We start from the raw sequence: 27,250 nt of genomic DNA on the forward strand, positions 1-27,250 counted from the left end.
AAAAATGAGCGAGAGAAAAAGACAGAGAGTGCAAGTGAGCTGAGAGTGTGAGCAAATGAGAGAGAGAGAGAGAGAGAGAGAGAGAGAGAGAGAGTGTGTGTGCAGTGGTCGAGTGAGCTAGAGAGTGAATGAAGAGAGGGAACGGCGATAGCCAGTGAATGAGAGAAATAAAATGTTATTTTCGGATTGTTTCATAGCGGTTCAGTTCTAAAGCACAAATAAATAACCATCAAAAACTCAGCTGATGTTTCACTCTAAAGACAGAAGCTCTTAGTTTCAGTTTCCTTTTCATTCATTCATTACATCCAACTCATGCAAAGAACATGACAAATCTGTGTTGTTTTTTGTGTGAATGCTATATTTAAAGCACTGCTGTAAGTTTTTTAATTCCTCATGGGTCTAATTTGCATGATCTGCCTGGTCCCTTAGATGCTGTGGAAATGCGAACAGGACTGCACAACAGGGACTTTTAGTCACAAATTTAGTTCCTGAGATTAGTTTGTCTGGTTCCAAAGTACCTGGAACATCAGGTTGAAACAGGGTTTTTGTGAATAAATGATAACTTAAATATCACTCAAGCTTCCACTGAAGAGACGAAAACATCAGATCTGTGTGGAACGATGAGGAGACTGTAATGTTCCTCAAATGAATACATGAAACAAACAGAAATGTCATATTTCCATCTAGTTTTCCACATGGTTTTCCATTGTTTGAGCTTTGACTGCCACTCTTTTAATGACATCATCTCGTTGTGTCCTCTTCTTCTGCAGTAGTTTAATGACACTGACTGGAAAATTACTGCAGCCATCTGTTTCCTCCTAATATTCACACAACAGTGGTGGATGGAAACATGCATTCATTTGCGTTTTCTTTTGCTGATTTTTTGGAAACGTGGTTAAAATTTGGGCTATATTTGGATGGAAACTTGGCTAGTAGCTACATACAGTAGTTGGTTGCTTATTAAGTTCCTGCAGTAGAAACAGGGCTATTGTGTCATTCATAATCCCCACCCGCTGACTGTCATCACAGTTTTTAGATTTCCCTCTGCACATTTATGATGTGGCTGATGTTGTCACAGGTCCGCCTGCTGGCTCACCATTTAGTTTCAACAGCCACAAGGCAGCAGCAAGTAATGAGAGAATTTATTGAGAATAACTCTTTGCTTATGAACAAATTAATCAGTTCAGTTGTCTGTATTCTATCACCACATTTGTCTTACATTTAACAACAAATGTATTTATTTGTACATTCTTCAACTCTGCTTTTATATTATATTTTATATGATGTGCACCATACGACGCTGCGTTAAAGCCATTACTGCTTTCAGTTATCATCATAATTTTGATGTGCATGTGAGTGTGTCTACTTGCTGAAAATGTAACATCAAAGTGAAACAATCAAGTAATTAACATAGTAGTAGTTAACATACATAAAAGGTCAGGGATTCTGTGGGGTGTACATGGGAGCACCTGTTCCAATGTTCCTGAGCAGGCAGGAGGCACAACTATAAATCCTTGATGCCAAGACAGCATTGCACCTTATTGTCGTTACTCATACAGGTCTCCTTCCATTTTGGTACAGTTGAGTTAGCGGCCAGGTTCCAAAGAAGTTGTCAGTGCTTGACAAAAATACCACTTCACTGGTGCAGAGCTTTCACCACCCAACATGTTCTTTCACAAAAATAGAGCCTTAGCTGTTGATCTAACTCTTCATGAGATCTGTGCTTCCAATGTCTACTGCATGATCACGTCAGGTTCGATGTTAAAGAGCAGGTCATCGTTGTCCCTCCTGACCTCCAGCAGCAGGGCCGTTTCCTCCTGCAGTGCCCCCTGCAGGTCAGCCGTAGTCATCAGAGGTTTGCCGTTCAGTTTCACTATAATGTCACCATCTCTGATACCACCTCTGGAGACAGGGAGAGGGATAAAGAAAGACTGTTATAGGTAAAGCATTCATTAATTTTACTTAAGAAATGAGTAACAAATAATATAATGAATCAGTAATAAATTAAACCTACTTCTGTGCAGGTGAGTGAGGAACAACCTCATGGACATAGATTCCACTAGTGACATCAGGGAAGTCTGGGTTCTGCTGTTTTAGTTCTTCAATTAACCTAGAAAACACACAAACATACATGACATTTTCTCAAAGAAAGTATATAATCTAAACAAATGAATGAACAAATGAAATTAATAATAACCCTCATCCCTGAATTATTTTGGTTTAGATTCTGTCAGCGACTATTTGTTGACCTTAATGAACTGGAACCAGTTCTGGGCTCAGTGCATGGTTGGTGACCACCCGACTGCCTAATTGAATGGAATGTTTGTAGAAAGTGAGTTGAGCTCACTATATTTCAGGTAAGGCCTGCATACTTTGCTTGTGTTCATTTGGGGTTTATTTTGTTAGCTAATGCGTCTAAATTGGTTTAGTTTTAGACTTTAGACTGTGTGGGACTGGGAAGGGCATCTGAGTTGTATTTGGCTCATTATAAAGGGCTCTGTGCCAGGTTTAAGTAGGGGAGTGTGTGCCTTATAAACAGATTAGCTGTTCTGTCCAAGTGCTAAATAAGTGCTGAATAAGTTCACAGAGATAAAGTGGCAGTGAAGTTGTCTACGGGAGGTTAGCCAGGACCACCTGGCTGCAGTATATAAAGCACAGTGTCTTTTTAGCTAAGATGGAGAAGCAGCCCTTATTTACACTTTGTGCGAATAACAAAACTTTAGTTTCATCACCATTTAAGACAAGCATTAAATCATAGTTTTTCATATCATAGTTTTTCAGACACTGTTAAAAGAAAGTTGAAGTTGTGAGAGAGGTTTAGTGTTTGCAGTGCAATAAATAACTAGATATTTGCATCACATAAATTTGGGTTATTTATATAAAATGCAACAACAAGCATGAAGTTTGTGATAAGAATGAGATGTGAAATACTTTGGTGACATATAAGATGATCTCCATGACTGTACATTACAATACTGAGAGAAGGAGATATTATTTATGATATTTCTATACGGTATAATGTGAATAAAAGAGGACCCAGGTGGAACACCTTTGCTACTTTCAAGAGCTTTTAATAAGAGAGTTGCAGCTATTACTGTGATGTAACCTGCTGGTTGTAGTATGTAACATGTTTTGAAAAGGCCATCAGGTGAGTATTAGCCCAGATGAACAATTTTGTAAATAGATAAGTATTTAAATCATACATAAGATGCCATCACTGTTCTCTCTCCTCTCTGTTTGCCATATTCACCACAGTATTTATTTTATTTATTTCAACACAGTAATTATCATCAGGTCTGACTTACGATGGTGTAATGGTCAGCATCCTTATTCCAATGAAACGTTTCTTTATTGACCTCACATCTGAAAGAGACTCCAGTTAGTCACTGAATGTTAAGCAGGATATTCTCAGATGATTCCTTGATTCACTGTGAGACTCACCTTTGCTGTGCTTGTCAAGCGACTCATTGAGGAAACGAGTGATTCTGTCTGAGGGAATCGCAAATGAGATTCCTGCTGCAACCTTCAGGGTGTTGATGCCGATCACCTCACCATCCTCAAAGACACAGCAGGACAACATACATTTTAACTGTTGAGATGACTACTTTCCTCAAGGCAGAGAGTACAACCGCAGGAAAGATTCTTAGAGTAATGAGAAAGTGTCTAAGAATAAGGAGTTCAAGAATCGTACCTTTAAATCAATACAATTTTAAGGCAAATTTTACTCCCTAGATGATTATATTGGAAAGTTAACTAACAATACTGAAGCCTAGAACGGTATGTTACAGTTGTCATGACAGCCAATAAGTAGGAAATCAAAAGCTTACCAAATTGACAAGAGGCCCTCCTGAATTCCCATACTGTTAAGGAAAACCCAGAAAACAGAAAATAATTTAAAGTGAGGTGTACAGAATAACACAACAATGCAATATGACTTTTTTTGTGCCAAATGATTAAAAAGAGTAATAGACCAGATTGGTTAGATGACCAATCTGGTCTAACACTCTTTTTAATCAGTGCTTAACAGTAATTTTGACTAAGAGCACTCGCTTCATTCTCACATTGATAATAGCGTCCGTCTGAATGTAGTCCATGTCAGAGTCCCTGAGGCCCAGCTCCTTGCCGTCTCTTTGTGCGGTACTGACAATGCCAGTGGTGACGGTGTTCTGGAGGGCAAAGGGACTGCCAATGGCAACCACAAACTCCCCAGGCCTCAGGTCTGCACTGTGACCCAGAAACAATATAGGCAGCTTTGTCTGGGAAGAGGCAGGGAACAGACAAAGAGGGCCACATTAAGATAATGCTGTAGCCACCTAATGTGCCAAGGATGGTAGATAATGTAGTATTCACATGCTATTGGATTTACTGCTTATACAACCTCTTGGCTGACACACATTTTCCATCCAAGTGTTTGTGCTCCAGTATTTTTCAACTAGGGTCTTAACCTTTCCCACTCACCCCCTCCTACCACAGACTCATTTTTGTCTTTTTTAGGGGGGGGCAGGGAATCTTTAGGGAGAACTAGCAGGTCAACAGTATATGCCACACAGGAGTGGTATACATCATCTGAAAACTGGGAACCTGATGATTAATTTGAGATGCAGTTAAGCACTATGTGTCAAGTTTTTCTAGTCATAAATCATCAATCAATCAAAAATGTGTTTTGGTTAGGCACCTATTCAAATTGTGAAAGTTTAGAGTGTATAAGAGCTTAGAAAATTATGATGGAAGTATATAATGGCCATTGCCATGATCAACGTATGTTTCATACGTTGTTGCAGCAATTTTTGGTTGATACCATTTGTTGTCAAGATTTGGTAAAAATGTAACCATTTTTGACAACTCAAGAATCAATAAAAATGGTCAAAAATCCCTCCAAAATACCACATTGAGACACAAAGATCTTAAGGAACACTACAGAAAAATGAACGCTGTGATTTGGTGTCAAAAACTTTTGACATTCGGAGATTTCTGTACGAATTGCATTTTTTGGCGATTGGATGGCAAGCACTTCTGTTCTGGCAATTGCTCAGAAACTCCCTTATTGTCAATATGAAAGTCATACATCCTCTGAATGCCCTCAGCTTCTAGTTTGTGGTTGTTAAGTTTCATGAGGCTGTGATTATCCTAGAGGTCACAATAGGTCATTTTATACAGTGAGGTCAAGTTTCAAAAAATAGTCTCACTACAATGAAATGGCTACTTTGGGGACTAACATCATCACACATGAATACAATGGGGCTCTAGGAATCCACAAGAGTCTCAGCTTTCAGGTCATACCAAATTTATGCAATTCCAAGACTGTTCAGGGACCCCAGTATGCAGAAATATTCAGATACACCATTTTTAGAATAGGCGAAAATAACATATTTATACTGAATGCCAAAAACTGCATGATTTTTGCACAAAACTGCATGGATTTAGCATAAGGTGGCATGTCTGCAAAGAGGACACCCTAGAGGAACCCTAGAATGCATTTTTTAATTCTTGTCAGAGGTCAAAGGAAAATGGCCGCACTAGTTTTTCCCTCGCCAAAATTTAGCCTAACTTTGGAGCATTATTTATCCCCCTTCCTGGCAAGCTATCATGACATGGTACCAATGAATGCCTTAGGTCCTCTAGTTTTATATGATACCAGAATAATCCATCTTAAAACTGAGCCCACTACAGCCTCTGAAAGACAGGAATGTTGGCCAAGGACGCTGGCATCCTTGGTGAGTTTAAGAGATTGTAGTTTTGGTTAAAGGGATAGTTCAGATTTTTTGAAGTGGGGTTGTATGAGGTATTGATCCATAGTCAGTAGATTTTGTTGACATTATTGTTGTTGCTGTGCTTCTCTGTGTCTCTCTCTCCCCTCTCTCCCTCCTTCTTTCTCTCTCAACCCAACTGGACAGGGCAGATGGCCGCCCAACTACAGCCCAGCTCTACTCAAGCTTCTTCCCGTTTAAGGGGAGTTTTTCCTTGCCACTGTCACCAAGTGCTTGCTCATGGAGGAATTTTGGGTCTCTGTAAATTAAAGAGTACGGTCCAGACCTGCTCTATGTGAAAAGTGCCCTGAGATAATGTCTGTTGTAATTTGGCGCTATATACTGTATTGGCCCAAATATAAGACAACCCTGATTATAAGACGATGCTCCCTTTTTCAAGACTCATTTTACTGAAAATACTTACAACTTGGACTAAATTACTCTTATTTGCTTTTTACTCACAAAACTTGTATTGCACTTAGAGTAACCACCATCTACTGCAGGTAACAATAATCTCAACACTGACTATGGATATGTACCTCATACAATCCAACTTCAAAAAATGTAAAGAAAAAGATAATCTGGATAATCTGTTGGCTTGTTTACAACCTGTATGGACATCTGATTACTCATATTTCTTGCCCCATGTGATATATTTTTTGCAATGTTTCTGTATTCCAAGATCTCATATAGAACCAACAGCCAGAGCAACAAAAATTAAATAAAACAGCTGTGTGTGCCTAGTTGAACCCAGAGGTGGCACTGTCATAAGAGATTATTGAGGTAATAACTTTTAATGTTCACCTACATATGCTTTTAATTGCTTTGCTAAGCTTGGACTGTTTCCAGAGGAGCACTTCTCTACAATAATGCTGGTGAGCAGTATAATGTTATACTAACCTATAGGTATACAGAGCAAAACAACAAAAATATGACCCAGGTGAAAAGTTTATATTTCAATTGCTGTATTCTTTCTAATCCAACCACTTTCACAGCTGTGCTTGTGTTGCTTTCCCACCCAAATTACGTTGTGCATTTACAACAAGGTCTGATGTGTTTTTGGTATAAAACTGTTAAGTATACAACTCTCTGCAGGAAACTGTAATCTTGATGACTGTTCCACATTTTCACAGGTTCCAAAAAGTATGGAAAAACCAGTAATTACGGCCTGATCATGATGATGAAAACAGCTGTAAAACACACAGAGAAAGTCATTAAAAGGACACAAAAGACAAGATCAAAAATGTCATCTACTGTATATATAATAAATCCATATACAATAGATGCAAAAAAGTAAGTCGTGAAGAGACACGTGAGAGGGTCTCCACAAAGAAAAAGGGAGGTGATATGAGGAAAAAGAGAAGGGTTGAGGAGGTGAAGAGAAAGGGAGGAAAAGAATGGAGCTGAGTGGAAACACATGCTCAGCAGACAGATGGTATGACAGAGAGAGAGAAGGAATGAGCTAAAACTGCTCTGTTTAGGATTTCTTTAAGGTGGAGTGTTTTGGATTGCGTTTGTCGTTCTCTCACTCCTCCCTATCTTGGTCCTGGTCCATCTCTCCCTCTAATGTAGCGACGTCAACCTTCAGTCATGCTGGAACCTGAGTTCAACTGATATTAGTTTTTGAAAGCAGATGCTGATATTTTTGCACTGAATGACTGGTGGCTTTTCTTTACAAACATGTTATGTGGCCAAGTAATGTTCAAATCCACAGAAATGTATTTAATTGCTGGTGAAAATCCCCAAGTCTCCAAAGATACCAAATTAGGCTCTCTAGCTGAATTTTGGTGAAATATGTGTAATAGGCATCTAGAATATTTCCATCTGATGGAATGTAACAGACATAAAAATATGGCTTGGGTCTTGGTTCAGCCCTGTTGGAACAACAATATAATAGAGAATATATATATGGGATACCATTGTATATATGTGGACATATTCTAAGCTTCATTTATTATTTTGGGGGCTTTTTGTCGCAGAAAAACATCAAAGCATGCTAACACATACGCAGCTATCAAATTTCCCTGCTTTATATTGTCGGTATGTATGCTGATCAACATGAGCTTTCACTTGGAGTGATGGAAAAATTATGGGAAAATACAAAATAGCAGTAGAATCCCTGATGCCAAAAACAATCTGTCTCCTGAAAATTGTGTTTATTTGCTACTAATTTGCAATAGCAAATACATTTTGTAAAACACAAAACAAACACACAAACAAAAAACACACGCAATACTGCCCAGATTGTTTTTATCAATGTAATGACGTCTTCAATTAACATTTGAGGAAGAGGCAGATTTTTAAGAAACCCAAACCTCAACGCCTGTGCAACATCCATGCCAGTGTCAGTCACCATGAGATAGGTCCTAATGACTGTGTGGGGCAATGGAAATGCACCCTTAGTTGTTGGGTCAGCTGCAAATTTCTTAATGGTGACGGAATCCTTGGGAGGGTCAATGCTTGCATCCCCACAAGGGGAATCCTATCATTTCTTTTAAAAAGGTTCCCCAGGAAGAACTCGGATAAACCCTGACCCACCAAGGCTGGCACAGTGGCCTGGGACTCTGACAGGGCTAGACTCTCTGAATCCACATCTTGGGCAGGGGGTCATGCATCCAACGATGTAAGGGTGGAGATGTGACGGCTAGCACTTGAGTATCCCCTAGTATGTCAGCCTGTTTTCAGGCTGTGTTCATCGGTTGCACTGGTCCCCGGGTTGAAGGCCAAGTGGCTCAAGAGATGGCCATCGAATATTGACTTGAATACCAGTCCAAGCAGGTACACCTTCTAGCTTGGAGTATAACCAGGTGGAAGGGGAGGATCAACTGGTGAGCAACTGATGTATAGCTGGCACATTGTAGAGTTCTGCAAGCTTCAACACAGCTGGTATGCTGCATCTTTCAGAGAACAGCAACCCAACCACCATGGCACAACAGCTGGCACACAAGTACCCAAGTCATTCATATGGTCAAGGCTCTGCGGACTGGGGCCTTGTTAAATTGTGGGCAGAACAGCCCACACATCACAATGACCACAGACATATGGTGTTTGCAGGGGAATGGAATGTACAGGTGGTTAGACTCAGAATACATCTGCATGAATGTGAAGGTCTCAAGACAGCACAGTCTGAGCACAGTCCTCAAATTATCCATGGGCTAAGGGTCATTATTCGATCTGCCTCTTGGATCCTTGTTGCTGAACAGGTCTGAATGCCCAATCTGGACCACAGGACCTTGTTTTTTAATGGTCCATTTGCCACATCACACAGTGGTTAGGTGTACTTGCAACTTTGTCTTTGCAAAGACTTCATCCAAGGTCTCTAAGGCAAACTTTATTTTTGCAAGGTGTATGTTCCAGGGTCACACCCTGCATAGTGAACAGGGCTGCTTCTTTACCCAGGATTAAGTTGCTCAGGTGCTTCTTAATTTTTCTCAAGTGTGTCAGCTCAAAGGAGCACCGCTCAATGTGCAAAAATGTCCCTGGTGTACCTGGATCCACCCTGGATGGTTGGATACTTTTGCAGTATGTAACCAAAATTATTATCTTTCCTGTTACCTTGACAAACATATTTTTGTAGGGTAATACTAACCACATGCAGGATGCAAACCTCTGTCTCTGATATTAAGGGCCTCGATGAAGACTTAATTTTCAAAAATATTACTGAAAAATCCAGTAAATAGATAACATGTGCACAATATACATGGTTTAACAACTGTGTCCAATATTAGCCAGAAAACTGTTACAACTTAGGGGCAGCTGTGGCTAAGGAGGTAGAGCAGGTCATCCACTAATCGGAGGATCTGCAGTTTGATGAAGTGTCCTTGGATACTGAACCCCAAATTGTGTGTGTGTGAATAAATTACGTTCCCCTCCTGATGAGCAGGTTGGCACCTTGTATGGTAGTCCCTGTCATCAGTGTATGAATATGTATGTGAATGAGTGAATGTGGGCATGCAGTGTAAAGCGCTTTGAGTGGTAGGAAGACTAAAAAGGTGCTATATAAGTGCAGTCCATTTGTAAGTGCAGTGCATTTACAACTTCAGCTGGGAATTTACGTAAGAGCAACACATTAAGAAAATCCCCTATAATCTCTGAGGTGGTATGAACCCTGGATGAGCTGTACACCCAAGCGGGAAGTATTTGGTGTCATCCCAGGGGAGGTTTGGATTCTGACTGTGGCCCATCACCCAACCCAATTAACACCACTGACACATATTGTAAACACACAAGTTTAGTCTGCTGACCTTGATGAAATGCTCATCCAAAGACTCATTACCTTGCTGGAGGTTTACTGGAACAAGGAGTGCTAATGGAGACCATGAGGCTGATGCATAACAGCTATCCTGTGGAGTCTGCATCATAAACAAATACTATTTTGTTTACATCCAAAAGTTTCCCACCAAAATGCATTATGTGTATCCTCAAGGCTTAACAGCCATGTTGATTGCATTTCCTACCTCATAAAACATTTGGATTGCCTTTGTTTTTAATGGTTCTTGCAGTCTTCTTCTTCTCCTCTTTTATTAATGCCTTGTGCTGTAATATTACATGGCCTACTGTTCCTGCCCTCTGCAATGTTCACATGGGTCTTTGTGGCCCTGCTGGTAGAATCTTGCTCATCAGAATTGCTGGTGGCCATAAACTTCTCATGGTAGCTTTAAAACAAGATTGTGTAACTTTTTAATGAATAATTAAAACATTATTCTTCTTTGAAAAGGAAAAGCTGAATTAATAAGCAATAAAACCCGTACACAACTCAAAACTCAGGGGCTGTATGGCTTATGTGGAGAACATTATTCCAGTAGCAGAGACTGCAAAGTGGTGCTAATATTTTGACACACTGTTATCTTGAACCCAACTCTTTCTCCCTCATGAGGATGCCACTATGTGGAAGGTTTGATAACTGGTCATAGATAATCCTACTCTATGAACTGATACTTTATTCATATATGGTTCTGAGGAATATCATGACACCTCCCACTACCCTTTCATCATTTTCATCAGGAGAGCCAACCTACTGAACACTAATTTGCTCCCAACTACCAACTCGTAATGTGTGGTTTTGTTTGTTTTCAGAAGAAATTTCATTAAATCTTGAAATAAAATTTTTCCTCGCCTATAATCAGACTCTGGGAATGTCATCCTCAACTGTCTTTAAAGTCTAGGCATGGTTCCAATGAACACGAGGAGAAACCTGGGAAAATTTTAGCACATCAATTATGTCAGAGGACCGCCAACCAGTGCATACCTGAAATTATTGATGAACAAGGTCTAAAACATACCGACCATCTGAAAAGAAATTCATGCTTTCATCGCTACTATTCCTGCCTTTACACTTCAGGGCCAACAGATGATGAATCTGCCTTAGATACATTTTTTCACAATCTTGACATCTCCAGAGTAGATCTGGAGCTGGCTGCCAAGCTAGAGGATGATATTTCCATTGCAGATGTTGTAGAGGTGATAAGGAGTATGCAAAGCGGCAAATCTCCAGGGCCTGATAGCTATCTGTCTGAATTCTTAAAAACATTCTCAGAAACACTTGCCCCTTCTCTCTGTTTTCAAGGAATCATTTCCCAAAAAACTACCGCCCCCCCCCTCCTCCCCCAACCATGCGGGAGGTTACCATTTAGCTTATCTTAAAAAAAGACAAAAATCCCCCTCATTGTAGCTCATACCGCCCGATTTGTCTCCTGAACACAGACATAAAGCTTTGTGCAACACTTTTGGCTCAACATCTTGAAGTATCACTTCCTTCAATCATTTCAACAGACCAAACAGGCTTTATGTAGAACCTGTATTAATTCTTTAACATTAGACGCCTTGTAAATATTCATTACAATCCCTCTCCAGATTCTATTATCACTTGATGCTAAGAAAGCTTTTGATCAGGTGGAGTGGGATTACCTTTTTCACACTGTCAAAAGTTTTTATCCTGGATTAATATTCTCTATTCCTCCCCAATCACTGCAGTGTATACCAACAATAACCTCTTCACTTACTTCAATCTACAGGGAGGTAGTAGACAAGGATGTCCAATGCCTCCACTCCTGTTCTCCGTTGCTATTGAACCGTTAGCACTAGCTATACAGCAAGATTTTAAGATTAAAGGAATTTACTGAGTAGGTCAGGACTGTACAGTGTCACTTTATGCAGATGATCTGCTATTGCACCTGTCAGATCCTGTCAAGCCTCCTTGCAGTACTAGACATATTAAAGAAATTCAGCAAAATATCCAGCTATTGAACAAACCTTCAAAAAAGTGAGCTAATGCCATTCAACATAACTGCCAAGAACATCTCCGTTAGTTTGACCCCTTTTAAAATCAAAAGTGGTTTTCCTCCTGTCCTCCCCAAATTTTTGAGTCACTAGCCGCCACTGATATATATATAAGATAAGCTTTATTAGGAACAACAAAAACCTAGGGTGGTATGGCACTCCCCAATTTTTTATATCATTATTGGGCAGCCAACATCAGGGCATGGACATACTGGATGAGTGACACAGACAACTCTGATACCCTTAAATGGCTAATCCTAGAGAATACATCCTGTTGGTCCACCTCCTTACCAGCTGTATTATGCTCTGAACTCCCACTGGTAAAGCCCATATATCATTATACCATTAACCCTTTTGTTGCACAGTCAGTGAGAATTTGGAACCAATTTAGGAGGACATTTGCTCTCCATAGTCTCTCCCCTTCTGCTCCAATAATTAAAATCCATGTTTACCCCTTCAATATTAGACAGAGCCTTTGGCATCTGGCTTAAGAGTGGGATCAAATCATTGCAGGACCTCTATGTAGATAATTATTTTGCATCTTTTGAGCAACTGGTAAACAAATTTGATATCCCCAGGTCTCATTTTTATAGATATCTACAATTGCAGAACTTTATAGCTTCACACTCCGATTGCTTCCCTTTATATCCCCCCACATCTCTGTTAGATTCTATTTTCAAGTTCACAACAGACTTAAAACAGGTTATAGGTGGGTCAGTAACCTTCTTAATCTACATAATTTGACAACTTTGGATCATCTCAAAAACAAACGGAAGAAGACTTAAATGAATTAATTCCAAATGCAGCTTGGCAGAAAATTGTCCAAAGGATTTACTCAACATCCATTTGTCAACGGCATGCTGTTGTACAATTCAAGATAGTTCACGACTTCATTGGTAGAAGGCTAGGCTGTCCAGAGCTAGACCCTACGTGTGATAGATGTAAACAAGATCTTGCAAGTCTACTACATATGTTCTGGACGTGTCCAAGATTACATCTTTTCTGGCAGCCTATCTTCGATACTTTCTCTGAAATGTTAGAGGAACCAATGGATCCATCCCCTTTTATTGCTTTATTTGGTGTTGCACCACAGAGTGTGCATCTAAGTAATTATAAGTGCAACATGCTGGCCTTTTACACTTTGTTAGCCTGGTGACTTATACTGTTCAGGCGGAAAGACCCTCTCCCCCTTATGCATTCTCATTAGATTGAAGAGGTTATGCAATATCTCAAGCTAGAGAAGATAAGATACTCTCTCCAAGGGTCTGTTCTGAGATTTTATACAATTTGGCAGCCTTTCCTGATATTTGTAGATAAAATGGATGCAGAAAATATAACCTCATAATATAAATAAACTTCTGACTCGTTCTGTTGCTGTGTGTTTGTCTGTCTACCTTTTTTTTCCTTGTATGTTTCTACTCTTCGGCAAGGGTGTAAATGATTTACTTTAAGTTAGTGGTGCCGGTCTGGTGGGTGGGTGTTTAGGTAGGTGGGCTTGATGGATACTTGGGATTAGACTGGATACAGTGTACTGTTTGTACTTTGTATATTGTGAAAATTTGCAATAAAAAGACTTTGATCAAAAAAAAAAAACTCAGGGGTTGTGCAGTTACAGTCTTACTTGGTGCAGTATGACCATTGTGTTAGCTAATGTTAGCAAATGTAAGGTAGCTATACTATGTAATGTATTTTACTGATTCAAACCAAAAAGTGTGTTGTACAACTACATTTTTAGTTGACCTCTTCAGCTCAGATAGAGTCACAGATACATATCTGATACATATCTCTTACATATTGTTTTTATACATGTAAAAATGTTGAAATGCTTAACAAGTTTGCATTTCATCCTGCTATAGAGGCCATGCTAATCTTCTCTGTGACTCTAATCTATGACTTTAAATTTTACAGTCTGACAGTTTCTAAAAACACCAAATCACTACTGAATTTTGGGGAAATTGTACACAAGACATTGTGACAATTGCATTAAACATAAGACCAAGACTAACCAAGAATGTGTTACTTTAGCAGACATCTGGGTGTTCTCTGGGATAAGACACATTAATGTTTCAGGTATTTCCAACACAGCTTAATGTTAAATGTGGTACAAAATCCCATTACCCATGACACTGATGGTCTCAATGTGGACAGTTTTAAGGGGAAACCAGAATCAAAGAGGTTAATGAGTCCTGTCTGAGGGAAACAAAAGTGCTGTGTGAAAAGCAATAGGAACAATATACAGTAGGGTGTGTTTATCTTTGTGGCTGTGATGAGGTGTTGTGCCTGCAGTCATCCCCCAAGCATGAGAGCGTCTCAATCTGCTACAACAAAGACCTACAGTGTTAACAACAGTCAACAGTCTGGCCTAACAATGTCTAGAGAGTGGTTTTCCCATCTAGTTACTTCACTTCAGTTGTACACCAGATGTTCATCTAATGCACATCTGGTTGGAGGCTTGTAGCTGCCTGCCATGAGGACAAATGAAACAGTTTGACATTTGGTCAAAAATCTGTTCCTCAAGTCCTGTGTATTTACTTTATGTTGCTAATTTAAGTTTTCTTTGAGTGGAGGGATGGAATTTTTACTCCTTTACCTAGTACTTTTCTTTAAAGCAACATAGGAGAACATTCATAGGGGGCAACCAGAAACTAAATTTGCTCAGATGTACAGTATATCCTGACTTTTGGTGAAGACACATAAGTTTAGTGGTTGTGCTGTCTACATGTCTTTCTAGATGTACTGAAGGGTTTTATTGAAGGTCCCTGTGTTCTATGGCTTGTATAAGATTTGTTTCACCATGACCACAATGGACTACATCATTCTCTTGACAGCAGAATCAAAATAATTTCAATTCAGTCCTTCAGATTAAGACATGAATCAAGCAGCCTGTAGTCAATTTGTACTGTTATTGATAGTAACATTTTTGTTGAGGTATTTCACTTTATACCATGACATAAAACTTTAAAATCTCTGATACAGTAAATCATTTGATTCAGTCCTCTCTAAGACTACACGTTTTACACAAGGCTAACTATATAAACTGGTCTTGCTTGTTTAGAGAATCACATAGTGCTGTGGACTCACCTGAGGGTTGATTTTGATAGTAGCAATGTCTGACTTTTTATCAATGTCTTTGATATTGGCTTCATATACATCACCATTATGCATCTGGACCTTCAGGAAAGGATGGAAGAATGAGATTTCAAGAAAATTAACATTTTCATAGCATAGCATTTTGTTTGATCCATAGAAGTTAGCTTTGTATCAGGAACAGTGTATCCAGTACTTTTTTTCAGTATATTTTTTGCAACTAGGTTTAGTGCCTTATATGCCTATCTCAGAGAGAAAGGCATGCATAAAGTGAAGTTGTGGTTAAGCCAGCCAACATTTTTAAAGAGCAATACCAATATTTTTTTAGTAAGGATTTAACATCCAATTCCTATTCTTGCTATGCTAGATAAACCCATGAAACAATATTGCAAACATATTTTGACTCTAAAATCCTCCACCAAGAACAATGATAAAAATTACAAACTTGAATACTTGTGAAGAACCTGAATGTAGTGTCATGAAAATCAGTTCAGGTTAAAGTCATCTCAAAAACAGTTCTACAATAAATACTGTATGTTCTCAGTCAAGCTGCATCATATCCATTCTATCAATGTTGGACAACACTGACTGAATCCAATCCAATTCTTAAAAGAATAGTTCAACATTTTGGCAAATAAGTTTATTTGCTTTCTTTTACACAGAGTGAGATTAGAAGATGGATATCATTCTACAATGATACAAAGTGTTAATTGGTGAGCTTTACAGGTGTTAGAAGTTGGTATTTTTTTAGCTTTGGACAGAGCCAGACCAGCTGTTTCCCCCTGCTTCCAGTTGTTATGCTAAGCTAGGCTAAACATATCCTGACTCCAGCTCTGACCTTAACACACAGATATGAGATAGATTCTGATCTTCTCATCTCTCTTGAGAAGAAAGAAAATAAGAAAATTTCTCTGAACTATTCCCATAAATTTACACAGAATAACTAAAAGAATTTATCTCATTTTTCACACAAGACCAATATCAGCAAACCAATCTCAATGCAGCTTGAGGATTTACAGGATTAGTATTTTTAATGAGCATATGAATTCAATTACAGAGCTGACAGTCAAGTCAAGGCAAGTCAAGTCAGAAAAATGAAACAAATTGTGGAGAAAGTGTATTTCTGTACCTTAAGGTACTGCTGACCGGACACTGGTGAAGTGCTAGAGACTACATGGGCATTAGTAACAATCAGTCCGTTGTCTGACATCACAAACCCAGATCCACTAGACAGAGGGATGTTCCGACCAAAGAGAGGATGCCTGGGATGTAAGCAAAAACATCAAGAAATTCAAGAAATTTGGCTGGACTTAGATGACACAGAACAACCATGATTGCTCATAATTTTGTCAAGCCTATTATCTCAAGATCAAGGCTTGAGATAACAAATGAAGCTAATAGTTACAGATTTAAGGCAGTTTTTCAAAGAGAATAATTGTTATCTTGAGTCATATTTCTAGTAATCATGACTAAATGCTGCACTATCTCAGGGTAATCATGGTCTGTCCAAGTAAGTTTCATGCCTAATTGAACAGCAGTTGAAGGGCCCGGGCAAACTAATACCACTGGTCTGTTGCTGACTGCTCTGTTTCTGTGAAATAGCTTGACAACCATGGTATATTTCACTAGCATCTGCCAAATAAAACAACTCTGGTAACTCTTGTCAACTGTTTCATGGTGATTGTCCACACTGAAGTGTTTACATTTATAAAAGCACCCTCAACTTTACTTTTTGGTATTCCATCCACAAAAGGGTCCCAAAAGGGAGCTTTCTGTAAAGGTTCTCCAAAAGGGATGAATTTGAAAATGCTGCTCATGTTGTAGTTTAGACTGATAGTGACAGAGCTTTTTGAAAACATTAATGTATGATTGGTAACCTTAACAGGCATGTTAAGTACTTCTTTATAGCAGTGAAAAGTAAGTAAGAGGCCAAGTAGTAAGATACTAAGAGATCAAGTAAATATGTATTTATCAAAAAGACATCTGGCAACAGACAGATACAGATGTGTCAATGACAACACTTGGACTGAGTGCTTGGCAAGTTGAACACTAAATAATTGATCACAGAGGCATCTGGAGGTGATACATTTGGGTTTTATTCCAACGAAACCAAGGGCTTAGTGCTCTATCTGTCCAACACTATTACCAGATACTGTAGCGGCAGTAATGTACCATTTCATGGTTGCCAACTGAAAGTAGAGGAAGAAGAAGATACTGAACTGTTGGCAGATTGTTAGACGACAATGCTGTTTTCTAAATTTTCAGTATTAGTACGGACATGGCCTTAGTCTCAATATATGAGAGTAGGCACCACTTTTATAAGCTAAAATAAAATGAATGGACTCGTGAAATCCATTTGAAACCCTAAAAGTAAAGATTTTTTCTTTGTTTCTAAATGTTAACTTTTTATAGTCACATTTTCCACACATGATACACGCACACACGTTTGTCTTTCTATACTTGTGAGGACGGGCACTGACATATTGCATTCCTTAGCCCCCCTAGACCTAACCTTTACCATCACAGCTAAATGCCTATCCCAAACCCTAACCCTAACCTAAACCTAATTCTAACCTTAACCTTAAAACCAAGTCTAACCTTCAAATAGTCCTTTTAAATAGAGAGGGCTGGCCAAAATGTTCCCACAATGAAGAAATGTCCACAGTATAAGAGTTAAAACTGAAAATTGATCATCACAAAGATAAGCCCCACACACACATTCAGTACCTGAGGAAGAGCTCGATGTGGACCACAGCAGGAGCGATTTTCTCCACCACGTCAGCTATGAAGTTGAACTTGTAACGAGGACTGACAGCATTTGAAGGACCTATACTGGCAAAAAGAATTATGTATTTTAATCATCAGTCAGCACTTTAATTTATTGCAATACCAACATTCACCACCAGATATGTAAGAATAAGAATAATTTCTATGCATTAGCTTGCCAGAACTGTCAACTCTAAACTGTCAAAAACAGTAATCCCTGGCTGCAAGTCATGATTCATTTACTTTAATAAGACATGTAAAAAATGAATGTGAGGAGCCTTAACTGTCTTCAGTTCAGTGCAATGACAGGTTGGTCTAGCCTCTCAGAAACCACAACTAATTAGTTTGTTAACCTCAACCTCTATCTTTATTTCTGCAGCATTTTTCCAAATAACAGAAAACAGATATTTAACAAGTGTTTAACAAACTGAGTAAAAAGATGATGATTGGCAAACCTATAATGAAAATGAAAACTGTAATCAAGTGATAAAATAAATAAAAAGCATTAAAAATAGATGGCAAATTAGATACAGACATTCATGGTTCTCAGACAATGAAATGTACCCCCTTGACTTTTCCTCTAGTGCCACCATGAGGTGGACATTTGTGGTTTTGACTGAAATGTCTCGATAATCACTGGATGGATTGACATGAAATTTTGTTCACACATTCATGTCCCCCTCTGGATGAGTAATAATAACTTTTGTGATCCTCTGACCTTTCATCTAGCGCCATCATCAGTTCAAAATTTAATTTAATTTTTGGTTTATGACCAAATACCTGAGAAACTAATGACATTCCCATCAACCTCAGTGTAACTTTTTATTTGGTACTAGTTAGTACTAAATGTTAAAATTAAATTTGCTCTAGTCCATATGGGAGTTGCAGTTGTTGTCTGACATTATGGTGGGCGCTGTGGACTAAATCTGTAGCAAGCACAACGGAAGGCTGCTGCAGAAGAAGAAAGCAGGAGAAGCTGAGCTTGACAATTCTTCGTTGGCTGTGTGTTGCCACTGTACACCATGTGGTCTGTTTTCTACTTGCTTTTTTCTTTTCATCCTCATAAACACATTGGTTATCTGGTTATCTGATAGTGTTTTGGAAGGAGATGGAAGGGGAAGTTATTGGGCTGGGGGCCCCACAGACCAACAAGCAAATCACTGACAAGGAGCTGTGCAGAGTGGGTGCAGCCACACAGGGCTGGCTCTGACTATGTTGGTGCCCTAGGCGAGATTTTAGATTGAAGCCCCAGAAGATTTAGATCAGAGCAACCTCCAGTCCAAGAACTTCAGATATGAATTCACACTAAAATCAGTTGCCACAATGGTACCTCCAGCCCAGACAAAGTCCACCCAGTCCTCCAGACAAAAAGGCAAGTGGGGGTTAAGGTGCCATTCAAAGAGTGTTTGGTGGCATTGCCTGAGGTAGCACATGAAGTTTGGTGGCTGGTGTATGAAAACTGACTGAATAGTAAGGCTTTGGAAAATCAAACCGGATGAAAATCCATGCAAGTTAATATAAAATGACAGAAAAAACGTTAGGAGGTGAGAACATGTAGGCTACATATTTCCAAATAACCCCACTTCCCACTCATTTGGTGCCCTAGGTGGCCGCCTATGTGTCTCTGCCATTGGCTGGCCCTGCAGCCACAGATCAGAATGTTTCAAATTTCAAGAGGCATGTGCCAAATCTTTTTGCTGGCCATGTATATAGATGTGTTTGCGAAACCCAGCACAAGAATCATGGAATGGGCCAAAGTAGAGCCTCAGAGTCAATAGTGTAAGTGTGGACTCTTAACCCTGTGTGAAAAAATGCAGTGCTTTCTTTCAGTGCCAGTCCATTGGGCATGTTGCTCATAGACATTATCTTGTACATGTCTCACTGGTACCTTAAACAACAGACTGTTTTTAGCCTGAAAAAGCCTTGACGAAAAAAACCCTGTTCAGAATATTCAGGTCCTGTGCCAGAGTGAATAGAGCTGTTGATAATTGTGAGATTTGGACCAATAGTACCAAAACCTCTTTTTAAAAAGTATGTTGGCAACATCCACCAGGCAGGATATAGTATATATAGTATATTACTGTAAGTCTTCATCACTTTAGCTGTTCCACAGCCTCTCATGAGAAGTGTAGCACCTAAATCCTTTTCCTCTGAGCTCATCAATCCAAGTTCTGAAATATGTGGTGAACAAAGTCCAATGTAAAGTCAGTGTATCAGACTCAGGACATTGCAAATCAGTCCCCTCTGTCAACTACACAAAAATGAACAAACCCACTTGATGGCACAAACTTGGCAGCACAGTTGGAAAACCAAGTTAAGATCCAAGGGTCCTGTAGTAACAGCCTTTACTGTTCAACCAGTAATAATGCCTTACATGTTGTCTCTACAGCTGCACTGCTGAGCCAAGTCAGCCTTTGAGGAAAATGTGGTTTGTTATTTTAGACTGGAAAGAGCTTTTCATCCAACCAAAGGCAGCTGAAGCCAGTGGGTTTAAGTCTCAACATTACTTCGTAATAGACTTTACAAAGTCAAATTTATTATTTCATGGCCTTCAAATGTCATTGAATAACCATTAAGAGATATTTAGAAATGGAAACTGTACTGTATGTTGGATCATTGTGTTGTCATTACTGTGATATGTGGGTCTACACTGCTAAAGGAGTGTTATCTCTTTACACTAGTGCCACATCATCAATGGCTCTTTACCAAGAAATTCAAACTGTATCACTGATAGCTGACTGTAAAAGCTGCATTTGAACTGGCATCACTCGTTTCCATTCCAATAAATAACAAACTGATAAATATAAATTATGATACCTGGCTAGTGGCAAACAACAGACATGACTATAACGGGGTGATAATGTTGCTTCGTGTCTCCTGGATGTGTAAATAGGCCAGTAATATGGTGGCTGTGTGTCTTCCTTTTAGATGTTTTTTCTGCCCCCTGGCCAAATGCTAATTAATGCAGCTTTAACAGTCTTAAAGGATAGGTTTGGGTTTTTAAAGTCTGTCTTAATACAATATTGATGTGCCATTATGTGTGTGAAAATGGCTCTTAGTCACTGTAACAATTCCTATTCTCCATAACGACCAAACCATGTACCAAATTATTCTCTTGGAATGAGACTACACTGTAAGAAATGGGGGCAAAAATCCACACTCATTCTGTGGAAAAATGCATTCCAAATTTCAGCTGATGCTTAAATGATGCATCAGCAGTCTCAGTTAGCTAAATTGAGTCAGTATATTCCAAAGTTACAGCCTGTCTAGTCCTAAAAGGCTTAAATTTTGACCTGATGGTGGCACTAGAAGAAAGTTCATGGAGTGTCCAAAATGAAAGGGGTCACCCTGTGAGGAGCATAATTGGACTCAGTAAATTTAATGGCAATCTTCCCATTAGATTCTGATATTTCTTGTGAAAAAATGAGTCAGATAGTGGAGGTAGTGGAAAGCTCAATAGGTCATTCAATGGCAGTCTGGTCAGTGGCTGTTGAGATATCTTGCTCTAGACCGAAAATCCTCATGTCAGAATCAACACTGATCAACAGTCTGATGAATGAAACAGATTTCTGCTCTACTGACTGCTACAATCATCAACACAGTCCCCACTCAGGGGGTTACAGTCGTCTGAAACACACACACAGACACACACACACACATCCCAATGAGGGATATCAACTGAGGAAACAGGAAGTCCCTGCAGCCAGAGTTGTGGCAGACACTATTTACATTTCCCTTTGATCACAAACCCTTTATTTTGTCTGGGTTTAAAGGGTACACACACACACACACACACACACACACACACACACACACACACACACACACACCATGTCACTGGAGTATTACATCTGTAAAGGGTGTGGTAAACTAAAAATATATGGTTGACTGACCTGTAAGTCCCAAATCTGTTGAGGTAAATCATCCGTGTTGCCCTGATTATAGTGAGTTTGAAGAAATGACCCAAACTGAACAATTACCTAATTCATTTTTGCCTAATCAAAGAGTCTTAACAGATTTTTAAAAAAACTTTTTTTAGCATTTGGATGGGAGATGAAACAGCCAATCAGAAATTAAATTAAAAATGAAAAGTCTTAAATAGCTGAAATTGTGGAACACTGTAGAACTCTGTCAGGTTTAGCAAGTGTCCAAGGGTTTTAGAGCACACAGAGCAGGGAGTTTGGAGAGGACAAATGAGTAAAGCTGAGTTAGAGAGGTTATTATGGCATGCATGCTAATACATTTATTATGCATTAAACGTATTTTTGTTTGCTCAAGTGAAATTCTTATCTTTGCATGATTAGATTTTTTCTACACAATAAAACTTCCATCTCATGCTCAGAATTGAGGCAAAAATACAATTCCATACTAATCTTTGATTAATGAACCAAAAAACTTTCATATAAATTTCAGTTCTAGTCTGGACTATCACTGATGTCAGTGATTCAAACTCCATGCACTTCATGAAAGCTTTCACATGTGCTGTTTTAAACACCCGGCATCTGGTCAGTGGCTCTCTGAGGAAAAATCTTCATACACAGAGGAAGTCATTTATTTTAGGTATCTACCAGCAGCAACAGCAGTGGCCCAGTTTGTCTGTCTTATGTTGCCTTGTTAATGGAAAAACCTTTTGACTAGCCATATTAAATGACATGACCAACTGATGAAATGAAACATTTCTGAACCTTAACCTTGATTGTTGCTTATTTAGTCATGGTTGTTAAATGTTATAAAGAAATACTTTTAATCACCTTGATATGTTGCAAGAGTTGCAAGATGTGACTATTTCCTATTGTGGATTACAACTGAACACACTAACTAGGAAGATTTTCCAAAGCAGATAATTTGAAAAGTTTTGACCAAAAGTAAAGGCAGCAAACTGTTCACTGTGGTGGATTAACCACTTATCTTGGTGAAATTAAAGTCTCTGCAAGTTGATTTTCATTGTGTACTTAAATGAAATGAACTTAGTGGACTAAACTGAAAATGGTCTGCCTTTGTTTGGAACAGTGTGGTCATGTGCTTGGCTGCAGTCTGCATGAAACACTTCTTCAATCAGTGGTCATGCTCCACTTTTACAATTTCAGTTTACAACAGGAAAGTCCTGGCGGGTACAGTAGGAGTGTGTAAGAGAGAGATGGAGAGAATGTGGGACAGATGAAAAGAGTTAAACAGCGTGTAGTGAAGGAAGGGTAATTATTTAACAGCCTGTAACTTTACTTCCAATTTGGTTATGAATGTCTAATAAACTTCCAGGCAGGAGAATGTATATCAATGTAACAGAGGAAATGAGAAACATTTTCAACAGTGTGGACAGGATAAAGACTGTAAAACAACAGCTGCTGGCATTCTTCCACAACATACTGTGTGCATCTATTCTGAAGATTTATTAAACCTCAGTTATTGACATGGTCACCAACTTTTCTGATGGTGTATGTTTTCACTTTAGCTGGGGATTTGCTAAGACTGAGCACAGCTGGAGTTGAGTTAAATTCATCGGACTGCTGCTAAATAACACCTGATGCAGGACCGGTTATGGGGGTTCTTGAACATGACTGAAAAGCAATGAAGTGCCAATGAAAGTAAAGGTTCTCTGCAACTGAACTCGGTTGAAGAAACTAATAAAAATAGCAACCACACACACTCTTCTTCCAAACAAGTCCTCCAAATTAAATATGTGGTTTGACCATGTGACTCCAGAACGACACATTGGAGTGTTTTCTAATCTGGTGCCCCTATCTGGAAACTGGAACAGTAGCTGTGTGTCCAAAAGTAGTGCAGTGTATTGGGGACAGCAAAACATAGGACACCTGCTAAAAAGTTGAACCTGGTTCAACCTTTGCTGGGGGTTGTGTTGGCCAAAAAAATACATGCAAGTGCACGTTCCTGGTAGTTTACTTGAACTCAAAGTGGGTGTCTCATGTCAAATGTGTGACAGTTAGCAATCCTGACTAATGCCTTGTCATGTGCAGCCTATATTACTCCCCCTTCCTTAACGCTCCAAATAAAGTTCAATCCTGCCAAGTTAAAATGATAGTTTAAGACCAAAAAATATCTGTCTTAAGACTTAAAACTAGGCTAAGCTGAACAGTCAGTCCTACAACACCACTAGTTGATGGGAAAGGCATTAGTCCTACAGATATTTGGTCATCAAACAAAGTATTGGACAATTGAAATGTCGACCTAGTGATTTCGCTAGAGGAAGAGTCAAGGAATCACCAAAACTATTAGAATTCATCATGAGGGGAACCTGAATGTCTGAACCACATTTCATAACAATCCATCCAACAGTTGTTGAGATATTTCACCTAAAACCAAAAATGTCAGGCTCATGGTGGCACAAGAGGAAAGGTAAGGGGATCATTAAAGTCAGACGGATTCATCCTCTGGAAATCACAAATGTCTGAACCAAATTTCATTGAAATCCATCCAATAATTGTAGAGATGTAAGTCTGAACCAAAGTGGTGGACTGACCAAACAATAATTATTGCCATTCCTTGAGCCACACTGCTAGCAGGCTAACAATCTAGCAAATAGGGTAGGAGTTAGCAGCTGGTAGAGTGTTTGCACATTATCATTTGACAAACCAAAGTTCCAAAAAACTGGTTCATGTCTGTTATAACAGGCTGTTAAAAGTGCACCTGCCCTCTAACCAGTGTTTCTTGGTGCTGTGAAGCCTTATTAATCTGGCTCTTTTTACTATGTAGACAGAGGAAAGCCACAAGGCAGTTTAATGAGTTGGGTGGTGGAGGTGGAGAATGCACACAACTGATGAGTCAACACCATATTGTGGGAAACACGTTTCTGCTACACCAAGAGGACTGAGGTTCAAAGTTCATTCTTGAACCCCTAGGTTGGGAACCACTGGACTAAACTAGCTAACTTTATATAAAGTAGTTGAAACTAGCTCCACCTCCAGCAGCTACAACAGTAACATGCTGCGTACACACTCATGCTTCAGTATTAATAATCTAATGATGTCATATATAATAATATATCAGTCAGAGAGACAAAACCATTACTTTGACTGCAATACTTTAACTACATCAAGCTCATAATACTAACATACTTTTACTGTAGTAGGATTTTTCATGCAGGACTTTTACTTGTAATGGAGTATTTTTTAATTGTTGTATTGGTACTTCTACTTAAGTAAAGTAAAAAGTAAAGTAAAAATTGGAATACTTCTTCCACCACTGCTGATTTCAATATTTGAAAGTCAAGAAAATCTGATATTTTGGCACTTATTGGATTTTATAACAAACACATAACATACAAGCTTTTTGATGAGGACTCCTTAAATTTGGTTCTTAAAAAATTGTGACCGATTCTGTAGTAAGTGGGACGATTGTATAGAATCAACCTACACTTGTCAGTGCTCTCTGGTGGACAAACTAAAGCATATATATGGAGACACTGTTTCTAAATGGCCTCAAGCATGATTGATATTTCTCTACTGACATTTCTTGTTACTTTATGGCCAACAAACACTTTGGTACCAATATATCTGTGATAAGCTAATACCAACCAATATATCAGCTCTACATTATACATACCAGTAGGGCTGTCACTTTTTATTCACTTGAGCGTTAATTATTTCATTATTTGATCTCTGATGATCTGTTTGAATTCAATATTCACAGTCCACAGGTGTTGTGCTAAACAACTAATCACACACCAAACCATCTGGGAAGCTTTCTGGTTTTGACAACACAGACGGAAAAATTGTGGATAAAGGTAAGGCTGGTTGTTGTAGGGTATACACTGGTTGCACTCAAATTACTGTATATGGATGAATAACATTAGCTGTTAGTTCTCATTTGTCCAAACTTGATTTTTTTTTTTTTTTTTTTGAAAAAGTGAGTCATTCATATCAGCTCCAAGGCATAATCAAACCCAGTAACTGTAACCCAGATACACATTAACAAAAACACATAAGCAAATGGGTAGAGATGATGGGTATAAACTTAGGATCCTGGAGGACAGGAAACCCCAGATAAAAATGTTCCTTTAATATTTGATTGATTTAAATAGTACACTGAGAATGAACTATTGAGAATGAATTATTGAGTTTTTAAAACCATATTGCCTCAGTCTTATTGTTCTGGACTACTACACTACAAAAATCTCTTTTGGGTAAACATTTCATAAATTCTCTATTAATATTTTTATAAGTAAGAGTTTATTATAATTAGTTTATTATATTATATATATAATAATTGATTTAGTGGGCCTATTTATTTGATTTTTGGGGGGAATTAACCAGATTAAATACCTTGTTTACTGGTTTGTGTTACTTCTCACTGCACCTCGTTTCTAATGCCACTATGATCTTTAAGTGACACTTATAATAATCTAAAAGAAAATTAGGGAGGCCGGCCCTGTCAAGACCTTTCTCCACCATGATTACCAAAAGAACCATCAATGCATAAATCGTACCTATGCTGGTCTCACATGGTCCCTTCTGGATCTGGGTGATGCCTGGCAGTCCCTGTTGCAGAGCCTTCCTGCTGGTCGCCTTAAGCTGGCACACGTTACCGTACGTCTTCCCGTCGCTGCCGCACACTTCGTGGTTGAACTTGCACTGACAGAAGCCCTTAGAAAGCCGCTTGCCCGCCGGGTGTTTGCACTCCAGTCCATCCCCGCACGGCAGGTCGTCTTTGCGGCCGCACGGCTCCCCTTCCCCCTGGGCGCACACCAGGCAGCAGTTGCAGCGGTCCGGCACATAGCCGCTGGGGCAGCTGGGGCTCGGACAGGTACTAACATCGCACCGTGCTGGGCACTTAGCTTTGGGTTCAGCACTGGCAGATTGCTTGAGGTAAAGGAACACTGCTGTGTAGAGGAGGAGCTGCATTTTGTTAAACGGAGGATTTGAACAGAAAAACTAAAAAGAGGTAAGGAGAAGTTTACGCGGAGATCTTATTCCCGTACTGTTCATCACTGTCTCGAGACTTTACGGATGGAAATCTCCATACACGAAGGACAGACAGACAGTTGTCTAGCTAATATTGCAAAATACATAAAAATAACGCAATCCTAAGCTTGGAACTTGGAAAATGAAGCTTGCCACTATCTTGTATCCTCGCGTAATTGTGCGTCCAGACGCGACCACTATCCAGCTGCAAATTGAGACTATCCACTGGAGTGAGACTGGATGTCTTAGTGTTTCTGTTTGTCCTTCGCCCGGGCTGAGGGGACGTCCACTCTGCTGGCAGGGAGAGCGCTTCTAGCCGTGAAGCCGGCCGGGGAGAGAAAGATGTAAGGAGCAGCTGCGCTCCTGTGGGCGTGGCCACAGAGCTCAGAATCAGATGTCTGCAACATCATTGTTGCAGTGTATAACCATCAGATGGACTTTAAAGTCACATTCACC

General features: G+C 39.3%; 1 protein-coding gene and 1 pseudogene across 1 annotated transcript; both read right to left on the bottom strand.

Moving 5' to 3' along the window:
- Window positions 1-276: 276 nt before the first annotated feature.
- htra3b (HtrA serine peptidase 3b) lies at window positions 277-27,250 on the bottom strand. The gene is made up of 10 exons (XM_067579739.1): window positions 26,320-27,250; window positions 17,841-17,940; window positions 16,243-16,375; window positions 15,108-15,197; window positions 4,062-4,256; window positions 3,828-3,860; window positions 3,442-3,556; window positions 3,306-3,363; window positions 2,015-2,110; window positions 277-1,902 (listed from the first exon to the last, which is right to left on the bottom strand). Exons 1-10 carry the CDS (start codon window positions 26,732-26,734, stop codon window positions 1,734-1,736), a joined length of 1,404 nt encoding a protein of 467 aa, XP_067435840.1. The 5' UTR covers window positions 26,735-27,250; the 3' UTR covers window positions 277-1,733.
- On the bottom strand, window positions 13,838-13,953 carry LOC137175268 (U6 spliceosomal RNA; annotated as a pseudogene).

The sequence above is a fragment of the Thunnus thynnus genome, chromosome 22 (assembly GCF_963924715.1).
Source record: "Thunnus thynnus chromosome 22, fThuThy2.1, whole genome shotgun sequence".
In the NCBI taxonomy this organism is placed as follows: Eukaryota; Metazoa; Chordata; class Actinopteri; order Scombriformes; family Scombridae; genus Thunnus; species Thunnus thynnus.